The sequence below is a fragment of the Ursus maritimus genome, unplaced genomic scaffold (genome assembly GCF_017311325.1).
Source record: "Ursus maritimus isolate PB19 unplaced genomic scaffold, ASM1731132v1 scaffold_6, whole genome shotgun sequence".
Classification (NCBI taxonomy): domain Eukaryota; kingdom Metazoa; phylum Chordata; class Mammalia; order Carnivora; family Ursidae; genus Ursus; species Ursus maritimus.
Genome location: NW_024426774.1, coordinates 25,343,303 through 25,355,930, shown reverse-complemented (window position 1 = coordinate 25,355,930; position 12,628 = coordinate 25,343,303). Strand labels below are relative to the sequence as shown.

The 12,628-nt window shown below is 34.1% G+C and overlaps 1 protein-coding gene across 2 annotated transcripts in view; it reads right to left on the bottom strand.

Annotated features, from left to right (window-relative positions):
• BIRC6 (baculoviral IAP repeat containing 6) overlaps positions 1-12,628 on the bottom strand; it is a 226,625-nt gene that overhangs the window by 168,828 nt on the left and 45,169 nt on the right. For both annotated transcript variants that reach the window (XM_040623077.1, XM_040623076.1), the window contains exons 9-10: positions 9,362-9,420; positions 3,529-4,923 (exon numbers count right to left, since the gene is read on the bottom strand). In XM_040623077.1, coding sequence (XP_040479011.1) covers positions 3,529-4,923; positions 9,362-9,420 — 1,454 coding nt within the window. The remainder of the gene's footprint in view (positions 1-3,528; positions 4,924-9,361; positions 9,421-12,628) is intronic.

Genomic DNA, 12,628 nt, shown 5'->3' with positions numbered 1-12,628 from the left:
CTAAAATGAAAAGTTTATCAGAGAGGCTCAAAGCAGATTTGAGATGGCAGTAGAAGGAATCAGTAAAATAAAAACAGAGCATAAGAAATTAACCAATCCAAAAAAAAAAAAAGAAAGAAAAAGATCTTTCAAAGTGAAAAGCATCTCAGAGACCTATGGGACAGATAAAGTATAAGAGCATATATGTAATGGGAATTCCAGAAAAAGAGAACAGAAAAGGCGAAGGAAAAAAAATTTGATGATATAATGGACAAAAACTCCCTAAATTTGAAGAAAAACATTACAACACTGCAAATCCAATCAATTCAATGAACCTCAAGTAGGATAAATACAATGAGATTCACAGGTACCTATGTTACAGTCAAACTGCTGAAAGGTCAATGAGAAAACATTAATGCAACAAGTTAAAAAATGACTCATGAGATCTAATGATGGAAATTAACAGCAGACGTACCAGAAACAACGGAGGTCAAAGGCAACTGAATGAGATGTGCAGAAATAGTCAACCAATAATTTCTATATACAGTACTATTCTTCAAAAACGAATGTGAAATAGAGATATTTCAGGATAATCAGAATTTTTTACTAGGAGATCTGCCTTGTAATAAGTACTAAAGAAAGTCCTTCAAGATGAAAGCACTACCAAATTCTATCTCATACACATACACACACACACACACACACACACACACACAAAGTACCAGAAATGAGTACATAGGTAATGAAATAAGTAGATGAACAATATATTTTATCTCATTTCTTTGTAAATCTTTTTAAAAGACAAAGATTGTATAAACTCTTTTTGGTTGGGTTTGTAACTTATCTTAATGCAACATATAAGACAATGGTAGCACAAAGGTGCAGGAGAAAAAAGATTAGAGCAAAATGTATTTTACTAGAATTAAGTTAGTATTATTCTAAGTAGTTTGTGACAGATTAAATCACTAAGAACAGAACTCCAAAAAAAGTATTTAAAAAATATATATACACAAAAGCACCAGTAATGTCACACCAAATGGCAGAGTAGGAAGTTCTAGGTAGGAAGTTCTAGAGGTCAGCTACTGAACTAGAAAGTGATGAAATCAACTATTTTAGAACTCTGGAACCTAATAAGAAACAATGACCAGAGAATGCTTGATAAAGGGAAATGCTACTGATCTTTCATGAAAGTGGCCTGCAGGAAGCAGCTGCCATCCCCCATTCCTCAGCCATGTGCCAGCAGTGGAGAAAGTGGCCCACGTTTCTGGAATTGTTAGCTGGTGGCCGGAAGGGACCTTATTTCTTTATTTCACATATATGTATATATGTACGTGTATGTATATCCTTTTTCTGAACTTTAATCAAACATTGCGGTATCAAATCTACCTTTAGTACATTATTAATACTATTTGAAATTAACTTACAACATTAGTTGTAGATTTTTATCAAAAGGCTCAATGAGTCTCCAGCAGAAAAAGAGATTTTATGCTATTTGAATACACTCTTATGACATGTCATGAAAACGTAATGTCCTTTTGATTCAGAGTCTGTAATCCTTTTTAAAAATTTTACAACCACTTTCTGGACTGTCATATATACATTTTAAAACATCAACTTTTCTTTCCTCTTTTTTATTACTAATCTCATCTTTTCAAGTCTATCCGGATCAGTCAATCCTTAAGAACTAGGAGATACTTTTCAAAGTGCTTAACTTTTCAGACTTTTTCTTATCCTTTGACCCATCCGGATAAATTCCCTATCTCATGAGATCGATTCCTAGAACTCTTCATTGTCCAAACTCCAAGAATACATTAATCTATTTAAATACTACTTCTCCTCTGTCTCACAAAAGCATATCTCATCAAACAATTAAAATCATTAAACCCTGACTATATTTCTGGAAAATACTAGTATCTTACACAGATGTGCCCCGGGACTAGGTCACTCAGGTTCCAAAACCAGCTCCATTCTGGATGACCTATGGCATATTAAATTGTTTTCGTTTTTTAAATCTTTCACATCAAAAGATTCTTTAAAACTCAACGTATGAGTCGTCATCTTTTTTTTTTAAGTACACTCCATTACTTTTTTTTTAAGTGGCTCCACACTCAGCATGGGCTTGAACTGACAACCCTGAGATCAAGACCTGAGCTGAGATCAAAGTCAGACGCTTAACCAACTGAGCCACCCAGGTGCCCCTACAAGTCTTATGCTTTTGTTACATTCTGGCAGTACAATGTAGTTTAAGCACCCTGATGACAGATGCCCAGGTATGAATGCTGACTCTGTCATTTATTAGCTCTGTGACTTAGGCAAGTTACTTAACCTCTCCTTTCTTCAGTTTCCTTATCTGTAAAATGAAGACAATAACAGTATGTACCTCATAAAGTTGGCATGATGACTAAACGAATTACGAGAAGTAAAGCTCTCTCAACAGTGAACTGGCACATACATGATCAATAACTTCAAATTATCCTTCACACCACAAAGTATTCTGATGTTTTTTCTAAACTTTATCAACTCTAATTCAAAGTTTAATTAGTCTAAAGTTATTCTGCATTGCTCGTTTTTAAAATTAATCTATTTGGTTTTGATGTTATTTGAAGACTTTTCTTCCCCTTATTTTACTAGGTGTATTTCAAAGAAGGCAATCTGAACCACTACATTCACCACTACCCTTCTTGGCCAACTCTTGCAATCTTTTAAAGTGAAAAAAACTTGGGTTAATTCCTCCCAAGAACCACAAATGAAATGTATGACTCTCCACACACCCAGTTCTTCTCCCAAGCACTGGTTATAGCTACCTGGGCTTCAAATATCTCCTGGCCCTAAATTCCTACTATACTATCAATAAAACTATTCATTTTGCCTGATATTGTCAGTAATCCTTTTCAAATACTGCTTTATCTTTCCAACTTAAAATATATAAGAAAAGTAGGGGGGGAAATGCACACTATGTATTACTCTGTATGGGGCCTCAGATGTTGCAAAGCTGATTCAACCATTAGCCAAAGGTCAAGAGTAAATCACACAAGAAAAATTTATTTGGCGAAACTAGTAATTATTCACTAAATATTTTTATTTCAGGAGGAAATAATGACCAGTATATATACTCTGTGCCAAAAACCTTACATACATTATTTCATTTCATTCTAAGAAGCCTGGTAACAGGCCTTCTTATCCTCATCTATAAATAAACAAAGGTTTACTGAGTTTAAAGTAACTTGCCCAAGGCCACAAATTTGAGCAGATGCAGAGTCAGGACTCACAGAAACAACAGCAGGTTATTTTCTTGAGGTTAAAGCAGAGAAGATACTTTCTGAGAGACTTATTAACTTATTTACAATTAGAATCCTTACCTAGGGCAGTAGAAAAAAGTTTTAAAAAGTTAAAACAGTAGAAAGATTCACCGCTTCATCATAAAAAAAAATAATAAATTCCTCTCCATCTATATGGATCTAAAATTCATACGAGGTATGCATATAACTGAATGCCATATACACTGATTTTGTAAGATTTGTAGGAGAACCAAACAAACCAACAGCTTACCTTTGGTGCATGCACACAGCCTGTCTGTGCCCGAGCAGTAAATGACAGAAACAAATGTGTCCTGTTCCTCAGTGCCCTCCTTTTTGGGAGGTTCCACTTTGGCCAAAATTTCAAAGTTTGAAAGATCTAATATTTTTACATATCCTCCCTGAGTGGTTATTACCAGGTGTCCAAGAGTAGAAATATCAGCCTTTTTTTCTCTTTCAATGCCATTCTTTGAGGTTAACTGCATTTCTTCAACAGGTTCCTCACAGTCATCTTCTCGATTATCCAATATATCTGGTGGAAGCAAAATGAGCGAGGTAATTGTGTCCTGGGGGTCTTTGATATGTTGGATTTTTATTGGCTCCTCTTCTAAAGTCACTATCCGAGTGGCATAATTCATTTTATAAAGTATTAAATATCCACCACTAACATTCCTCTGCTCGGGCTGAATTATCAAAGGAGTTTGTACATCTGCTGGTGATTCATGTTGGATTACACTAATATTTGCACCATTCACTACAGCAAGATTTGATTCCAGCTCACCTTTCCGTCTATTACATAGTGCAGAGTTTAATTTATTTAAATTATTCAAGGCCTCTACTTGATTTATTGCACTCAAGGATTCAACAGGGCATGTCCGCAGTCCTACCAACAAATGAATTCCATCAGCACAAGGAGTTAGGGAGTCTATACAAAGATTCTCCTCCTCTGCAAACTTTGGCAGCCTTAAGCACTGAACCAAAGTCCCAGGCTTGGGAAACACAGAGTTCCACTTCTCAGAATCTGGAGAGGTAAGGTTGGCTGCTGCATCTGCAAATTGCTGAATGTAAGTCACCGGAGGATCCTGCAACAACAACTGCTCCTGACTATCCAGCTCCATTTCAATAATCTGTGGAACTGTAAAGCCATCATCATGCAAACTTTTGCTCATTATATTGTTCATCTGTGAAAATATTTTTCCTGCTTTCTCATCAGATTCCTTGATGCTATAAAGAAGCAAAATGGGTAAAGTCCTCCTTACCAGAGGAGAATTTAATTCTGAGTTAGTGCAGGATTCATTGTCAGTTGACCCTTGTTCTGATATACTTTCACCCTGAGTTCTGCTTAAACCATCCAGTGACCTGTGAGAATTACTACTAATGGGTGAGGTAGCAGGAGATTTATATGTTAATAAACCTCCAGCTAATAAACATGGAAAGGGAATGTTGTGTTGTTCCTGGTGCTTTTCCTTTGTCTTTTCACTCTTAGAGTTTGTTAAGCAAGGATTTGCCCCAAGTTCTTCAAGATCCTTAACAGTATCTTCAAGCACATTGGCCACAATCTCCCACTGAAGTTTTTCAGGCTGCTGCAGAATGCTGAGTGCTGTTATATCAAGGCTGACCTCCATGCCTTCCTTCTGTGACGTATGCCCTTTGAAAAGGAACAATATTCATTAGAATTGGTCCTAAGATTGGTAAGTCATAAATCTTTAGTACAATGTTTTCGTTCATTTTCTTTTCTTACTCATCCAATCAGTGCATTATAATCATGTAAGTGGAAGAATTTAAAGTACTTTAAGGGGAAGTTAATCAAATCTGAGATAAATCTATTCAGAAAAACCACTAAGGTATTCAAGAGAGTCAAAACCATTTTCAATTCAGAATATATTCTCCTGGCAATTTATAAGCAACCCTCCCCCACCCTTTTTAATTTATGAGAACGGTTAAAGAATGAAGACATTATTAGTATCAAAATAATAGGATTTCTGTCCTTCAATTCTAAACCAAAAAACACTCAATACCATTATAACTGTCACACACTTTATAGAAAATCCATGAAACATGATTATAGTGTCAGTTCCCTTTCTTTCACCATTTAGAAGAAGTCATAGCATGCTCTCCTCCCTCCCACCCCACCATGCTAATTATCAGTTGATTATCACAGTATACAATGCAATTCTAATTTCAGCTTAGGAAAAAATTATAACTAGGAAGGAAAAAACCCAAAATTTGCCATTTTAAAGTGAAGCATAAAGTGTCTTCTGCTAATTCATGGCTCACTTAAAGTCAACTACAATATCCCTTAATGATCCTTTGTCCATTGTGTGTTGTCCCCTTACAAAGAGTACAAAAGTCATTTCTCAGTCTCAAAGCTCCAAATATGCCATGTTTGTCTACACAAAACCTTGTAACAGATGTCACTTAACCCCTAAACCAGGTATAATCTCTTAATATTGAACTGAAAATCTGAACCATTTTGTTTCTTTCTCAATAGCAAAAATACTATCAGTCAGCAACATTAGCAACAATAATGTCTAAGTCTAGATCTTATGGGGGGAAAAAAAACACACTGGAATTGGCTTTATGATTTTAGATAAGAAAAATACAGAATAGTAAAGGAAATAAGTATAAAATAACTCAACAACTCCATGAAAGTTTGAAAGCGCCCATGTAATGTGCAAATGAGATTCACAGAACATCACACACTTAACATATACCAAAAGTTCTGCTCACACCATTTCTGCTATTTCATTAAGTATTTCTTTAAAATGCTCAATGACAGCTTTATCTAGAACTTCCCGTTTTCTGGGGATAATCTTCTCACTTCATATAACGTTGCTATTATGACCTAAATCTGACACCATTTCTAGTTAAATGGAAGAAAATTGTAATTACACACTCAACAGTTTAATTGTCCTAATGAAGCTGTTCATTTACACGACCACTCATTTGGTTACATTCACACGCAGTCTGTCTATAATACCGTGCGTTAGTTATCTGTATTAACTCTACTAATTTAGATTTGAAATTAAAAGGTGACAGTAAGATTTTGATAGCATGTAGTACACTGTAATAAATCTTGAGGATGTTCAACTATTTATTGGACTAAACTGAAACTTATATAAATGATTTTTTTTTAGGTTATGGTCAGAACTAAAAAGATAGTTTATGATACAGAGAAAGATAAAAACAAAATAACCACAAATTACATATATTAACATACATTTAAGAAATATTCAAATTAAATGGCATAGAAGGTGGGACTATTCATTAAGAAGGGCAGCATGACAAGTGGCATTATTACTCTGCTTCTTCCCAACAATTTAAGTAACATCTAAGAAACATCCGGTGCTGTCCATTCTACTTCAGAAGACTGACAAAGCACAATGACAACTGTCAAATACTGCAGTAAGGAAATCTGTTATCTCAGAATTTCTCAAACCTACTGGACTATAAAACAAGTTTTTATATAATATAGCTACAAAGAGACTGCAATACAATATTCTCCAGATAATCATTTTGGGAAACCCTTCTGTTTTCTGCTTACTTAGGTAGTGTCAGCCAACAGTTCTATCAGCCAAACTTCCTGAGGTAAGCAACTAGGTTTTACCTAAGCACTTTTCTAAAACTAAGAAATTTCAATTTGAACCCTCCTTCAATCTCCTGTCAAACACTCTTCCCACTCTTCACAAGAAGTAAATGTATCCTTAATTCGGTTATCTGGCCCCAAAACCAAACTTTTCTCTCTATGACATCATCTAGATACTTTCAAAAGCCATAACCTTCAAATGAAAAATGGGTAAAAGTCTCTTAGGTAAGAAATACATTCCATAATTCTTCAGACTGTATCATTCACTTTGATGGGAATCTCCTAGAGTTGGTAAATGTAAATTTTGAAATAGCATCTATGACTTATTTTAGATACTTCAGGAAGACAACACATCTCCCATTCATAACACGAGCCTTCATAAACTCGCCAGTAAACTATCAATATAACAGAATTAACCTAGAAGATAGAGTCATCCCCCCCTTTATAGGCAGGAGACACATCCCAAAACCCCAGTGGACACCTGTAACTGTAGACAGTACAAAACTCTGTATGTACTATGTTTTATTTGTATACATACATATGATAAAGTTTAACTTACAAACCAGGCACAGTAAGAGATTAACAGCAAAAGTTATGTCACTGTGTTTCCTCTCCCAAAATATCCTACTATACTATATTCACTCTTCTTGTGATGATGTGAGATAAAATACCGATGTGATGAGATGAAGTGAGGTAAAAGACACAGGCAATGTGCCCTACCGTTATGCTACTACTTACCTTCTGACCATATGCCAGAAGGTCATCTACTCAGGATAACAGATGACCAAAGGTAACTGAAACTGTGGAAAGCGAAACCCCAAGTGAGGCTGACTAATATACATATTTTACAAATGAACTTACAAATCCTAAAAGGAGGGAATTAAAAATTTTGAACCAGAAGGATTTTTCTTCTCTTTCCATAGCTACCTTTTAATACTACATAAGGACAACAACCCCAACCTTAAATGAGGTACCACAGAAAAAGCCAACAAACATACATGGTGACTTTCTAGATACTAGAAGTGAGATAAACAGGACTACGGTATCTAAAGGAAGTGTGAAAAAGCAACTAGGCATAGATGAAAAAGGTAGAAGTAGAAAAGGGATAAAGAAATAGGCCAAAGATAGAAACTATAATTACAAAAATACCTACTGAGATCATTGGACCCAGAGAAAAGAGCAAAGCTACAGCATACAAAGGAAAGGTTATGGTTAGAATCAAAAACTTTAAGAGCAGAAAAAGGAACATTTAGTTCAAACACTTCACTTTACAAAGGAAAAACTGAGGCCCAGAGAGTATGAGTGACTGGACAAAGAGTGAATTAGTAGAATTCAAGCTCTAACCAGGTCTCCAGGTAACCTGTGACCAGTTTATTATTTTTTCCCAGATTAAGAAAATGCAATTGTAGCCCTTTTCTGTTTTTGCAAAAGGACAACAAAATGGGAAAGGAACATTATCTTCATCAGACTAATTTTTTTTTAATGAATCTATTCCTTATTTTTCTAGAGCTAATTATACATTCATAAATTACTCAGGGCATTTTCCTACTTTAAAATTTTTTTTCACTGCTAAAAATTACTTCAAAAGACAACTAAGGTTTAACCCCAAATCAGTCTAGCATTGTTTGGGGGCTTTAAAAAAATTCCATGACAGTTTAGAACTTAGAGAGCACTTGCTATTCTACACTCACTCTAATTTTTGACATCTGTACTATACAAAGCCATGTCTCTTCCCCCAGAGATTTAACAAGTTATATATGTCCTCAGTTCCTGAGATAGGACATTACAGAACAGCCGCAATTTAGTAACACTTTTTAAAAATACTGGCTACTTCCCAGGTACTATGCTTTACATATTTTTATCTTAATCGGTCCCTAAAACTCTAACAGATGTTAGTTAACATAACTCTTTTATGTATTGGGAAATGCATTCAGCCTATAATAAATGACAAGAATTTGAATTCTGATACAGAAAAACTATTCGGAGATGTACTATTAGCCTTGCCTATTATATAACTACATTAGAATGTGAAGCACACGCTTTCACCTTAATATTTCATAAGATAATGAGTAAGGCAGCACTTACCTGATGATTAAGATTTTATACTTAATTTATTCTCTCTTTACTTGTTTTATTTTGGGAATAAAGAACCTTAATTTCAATGTTACTTTTATTTAACAACAGAATAAATTATACAAATAAACCAAACACATTCTGAAGAGCTTAATGTCTATTCCTTGACATCTGTGACAAAAATTTAGTAAAACTGTCACTTTAACTAATTTGGCTCAAATATGTACCATTTAAAATATAAGTATGGGACTCTACATATGCTGATTCAAGATCTCTAATATTTAACATTTGAGTTTTCTGTGTATATTAATGAAAATGTAGAGTTTGCATTCACTAAGAAATTCAGAATTAAGTAATATTTTGCTTTACCTATAACTGTATAAATGAAAGGATTTAAACAATAGGTTATCTGATATTTTTAACATACCTGTGACGGAATCTGATCTGGAATGCTCTTCACTGTCTGAATCCTCCAGTAAATCATCACTTAAAGACAAAGTAAAAAAATATTTGGAATTTCAAAAAAAAGGTATACATATTATGAGACAAAGAAAAAAGTTACAACCACCGCTCTGCAACTCAAAGAGAAGTATCATATAAAACTATTAAAACTTGCTTAAATGACATATAAGTAGTCTGAAATCATAACTGATTGACAATGCTGGTATTGGATTACCTTAAAATCATGAAATAAGTATCTGTCTGAAACAGAATGTGGAAACCTCTAAGAATGTATAATAAAATTTGTACGGATTTGAAGACTTAAGGTGTGACTGAGAATAGCAGGTAAATAAACGGATAAGAGAGAGAGGCAGCTAATAAAGTCAAGTATTTCAGATAGTAAAATTTTAATAACTATTTCATTACTGAATTCAAGAAAGTTGTCCTAAAACCAAATAAAAGAGCTATATAAATATGTGTATATGTACACGTACTCTCTCTCTCTCACACACACACACTTCATTTTTGCCTTGTGTTTGGTTTGTTTGTTTTTAAAGGGGTAGTAAGTACTCCTTGACAAGCAGGGAAACTATTACAACTCAGAAGTTATGTGTTAAGAAGAGAGGAGGTCCCTCCTTTATTCTTTACTCAGTCAAGAAATTGCCAGCCTCCCTCTTCACATCCATCTTTATTCGCACTCTCATCTGTTAGCAGACAAGAAAAAAATTTAATAAAAGATCACTCTAGCATAATATGAGACTGTGTCTATACTCTAACAATCAGCACTTCTACAGTTCTAAAATTCTGATGACCTCAATTTAAAAAATTAAAAGATGCATTTTGAAGGAAAGAAAAAAATATTAACTCTCCCTTTCTGAAACAATATATTTCACTTACAACTGAAATAGCCAGGCACTTAGATAATTTTAAATGAAATGTAAGTAAGTAATCTCTGTTAAAAAAAAAAAAAAGGTTGAAATATGCAGTAGGGGCAGGGCTCAGTTAGACATTTTTGACAAATTTCTGTGTCTTAAATTTTTCAAGTGGAAATAATTTTCCATAAAACAATTCTGTGCTATAATTTAAAACAACAAAAAAATGTGCAAAAGTTCAAGATCAGTTGCTAATTAGCCTTAAGCTATTTAAATACTAATTGGCTGATTTCAGAGAAATAATAAAGATACTTGGAAAAATAAACCCCAAGAGGAAATACTAATCTTTGGAAATTATCCAGAATGAAGAAATCCAAACCAAGAAGAAACAATAGGTTTCATATACGGAAGGGTTTTCATATTAAAAAAATAACCAAGTATTATCCAGCTATAAGGACAAAAAGTTAAATAAAGTACTTGTATATTTTATTTATTTTATTTTTATTTATTTAAATAGGCTTCACACCCAATGTAAAACCCAACATGGAGCTTAAACTCACAACCCTGAGATCAAAACCTGAGCTGAGATCAAGAGTTGGATACTTAACTGTCTGAGCCACCCAGGTGCCCTAAGTAGTTGTATATTTTAAAGAATGAATTCAAGGTATCTTGATATGAAATTACAAATAATGTTATAAAGGGTTGCCAGAAAATCACCTTAACTAGCAAAAAAACAAAATGAAATAAAAAGCTCTTTCTCAAGTTTTTCAAAATACAATCTCTTTTCAAAAAATTATTTGATAGAAAAATTCTCATACCGCTACATAGTAAAAGTAAGTACAATGACTGAACTGTATATACCAAAAGGGTGAATTTTATGATGTATAACTATACCTTAATAAAACTCTTAAATATGGGTTAAAAAAACACACATAAATACACATTAAAAAATTTATATATATAAATGTTAACATAACTGGATGATGTAATTATGGGTACTCTACATATCTTCAAGTTACTTCTCTGTATTGTCCAATTTTTCTATGTTAAGCATGCATTAGGTTTATAACAGACACTAGATTTACTAAAGCCTTTTACATGTGCAAAACCTTCTGCAGAGTAATAAATATCCAAAATAAATAAGATATTATGAATAAGTTTTAAATGGTTAGTTAGTATTATCTATTTTTGAAAACTGAAGATACTAGTATCACATGGATACCTTAGCTTTGATATATCAATACTATATAAACAACTTTAAAGATAAATGCAGGAAATTTTTACCAATTTGAAAAATATACAAAATGAGACAAAGATGTTAATTCATTTAAATTAAATGTGTTCCCAAATAATCTTCCTTCCCAAATAAATATTCTTCCCTGAATTAACTCAGAACAAAGACAAATGTTGCCTTTCAAGTAGAAATGGTCATAAACAATCCATAAGCAAACTACACTGCCAATTAAGCTTCTTGGCTAAGTTTTAATTCGTTCAATTAACATTATTCTTTGAGCTAATGAAACTTATACAGTATTTTTCAAAACAAATATATTATATATTGTGCCACAAAATCAGTATTAGTTTGGTTCAGTATATTTACTACCAATACAACAAAAATCCTGCTACCTCTGGGGGAAGGGAGAGCCAGAGAGGGAGACTGAGGTTAGAGATGAAGTTTCACCTCTTCAGCTTCCTCCTACCACCCCAACTTAAGAGTACTCTTTCAGTATGATTCACTTCACTTTCTTAAGAGAAAAGGATCCTTCTACCCTAGAAAGACTACCTCTTAAAAGTACGCAGAGATTTATATCTCAACTCCAGCACACCACAACATAATACCTGTCCACCTGAGATACTGGGTGTTTACCGAAAATGTACATTTTACCTAAGTGTGTGTGCAATCTTAAAAAGTATGTCTTGATTCAATTTCTAACCCCCAAATTACAAAACTCCAAGACAAAAGTTCTAATTAAAATCAGTGTTCACGGTGCCTGGGTGGCTCAGTCGTTAAGCGTCTGCCTTCGGCTCAGGGCGTGATCCCGGCGTTATGGGATCGAGCCCCACATCAGGCTCCTCCGCTGGGAGCCTGCTTCTTCCTGTCGAATGAATAAATAAAATAAAATAAAATAAAATAAAATCAGTGTTCAGGGGCGCCTGGGTGGCACAGTCGGTTAAGTGCCGACTCTTGGTTTCAGCTCAGGTCGTGACCGAAGGGGGGGACTCCACACTCAGCAGAGTCCGCTTCAGATTCTCTCTACCTCTCCCTCTACCCCTCCCATTCGTGCTCTCTAAAATAAATAAATAAATCTTTTAAAAAATAAATTAAATCAGTGTTCAGAAGCACATACCAATTTCATTATCTTCTATTAACTTTCCACTAA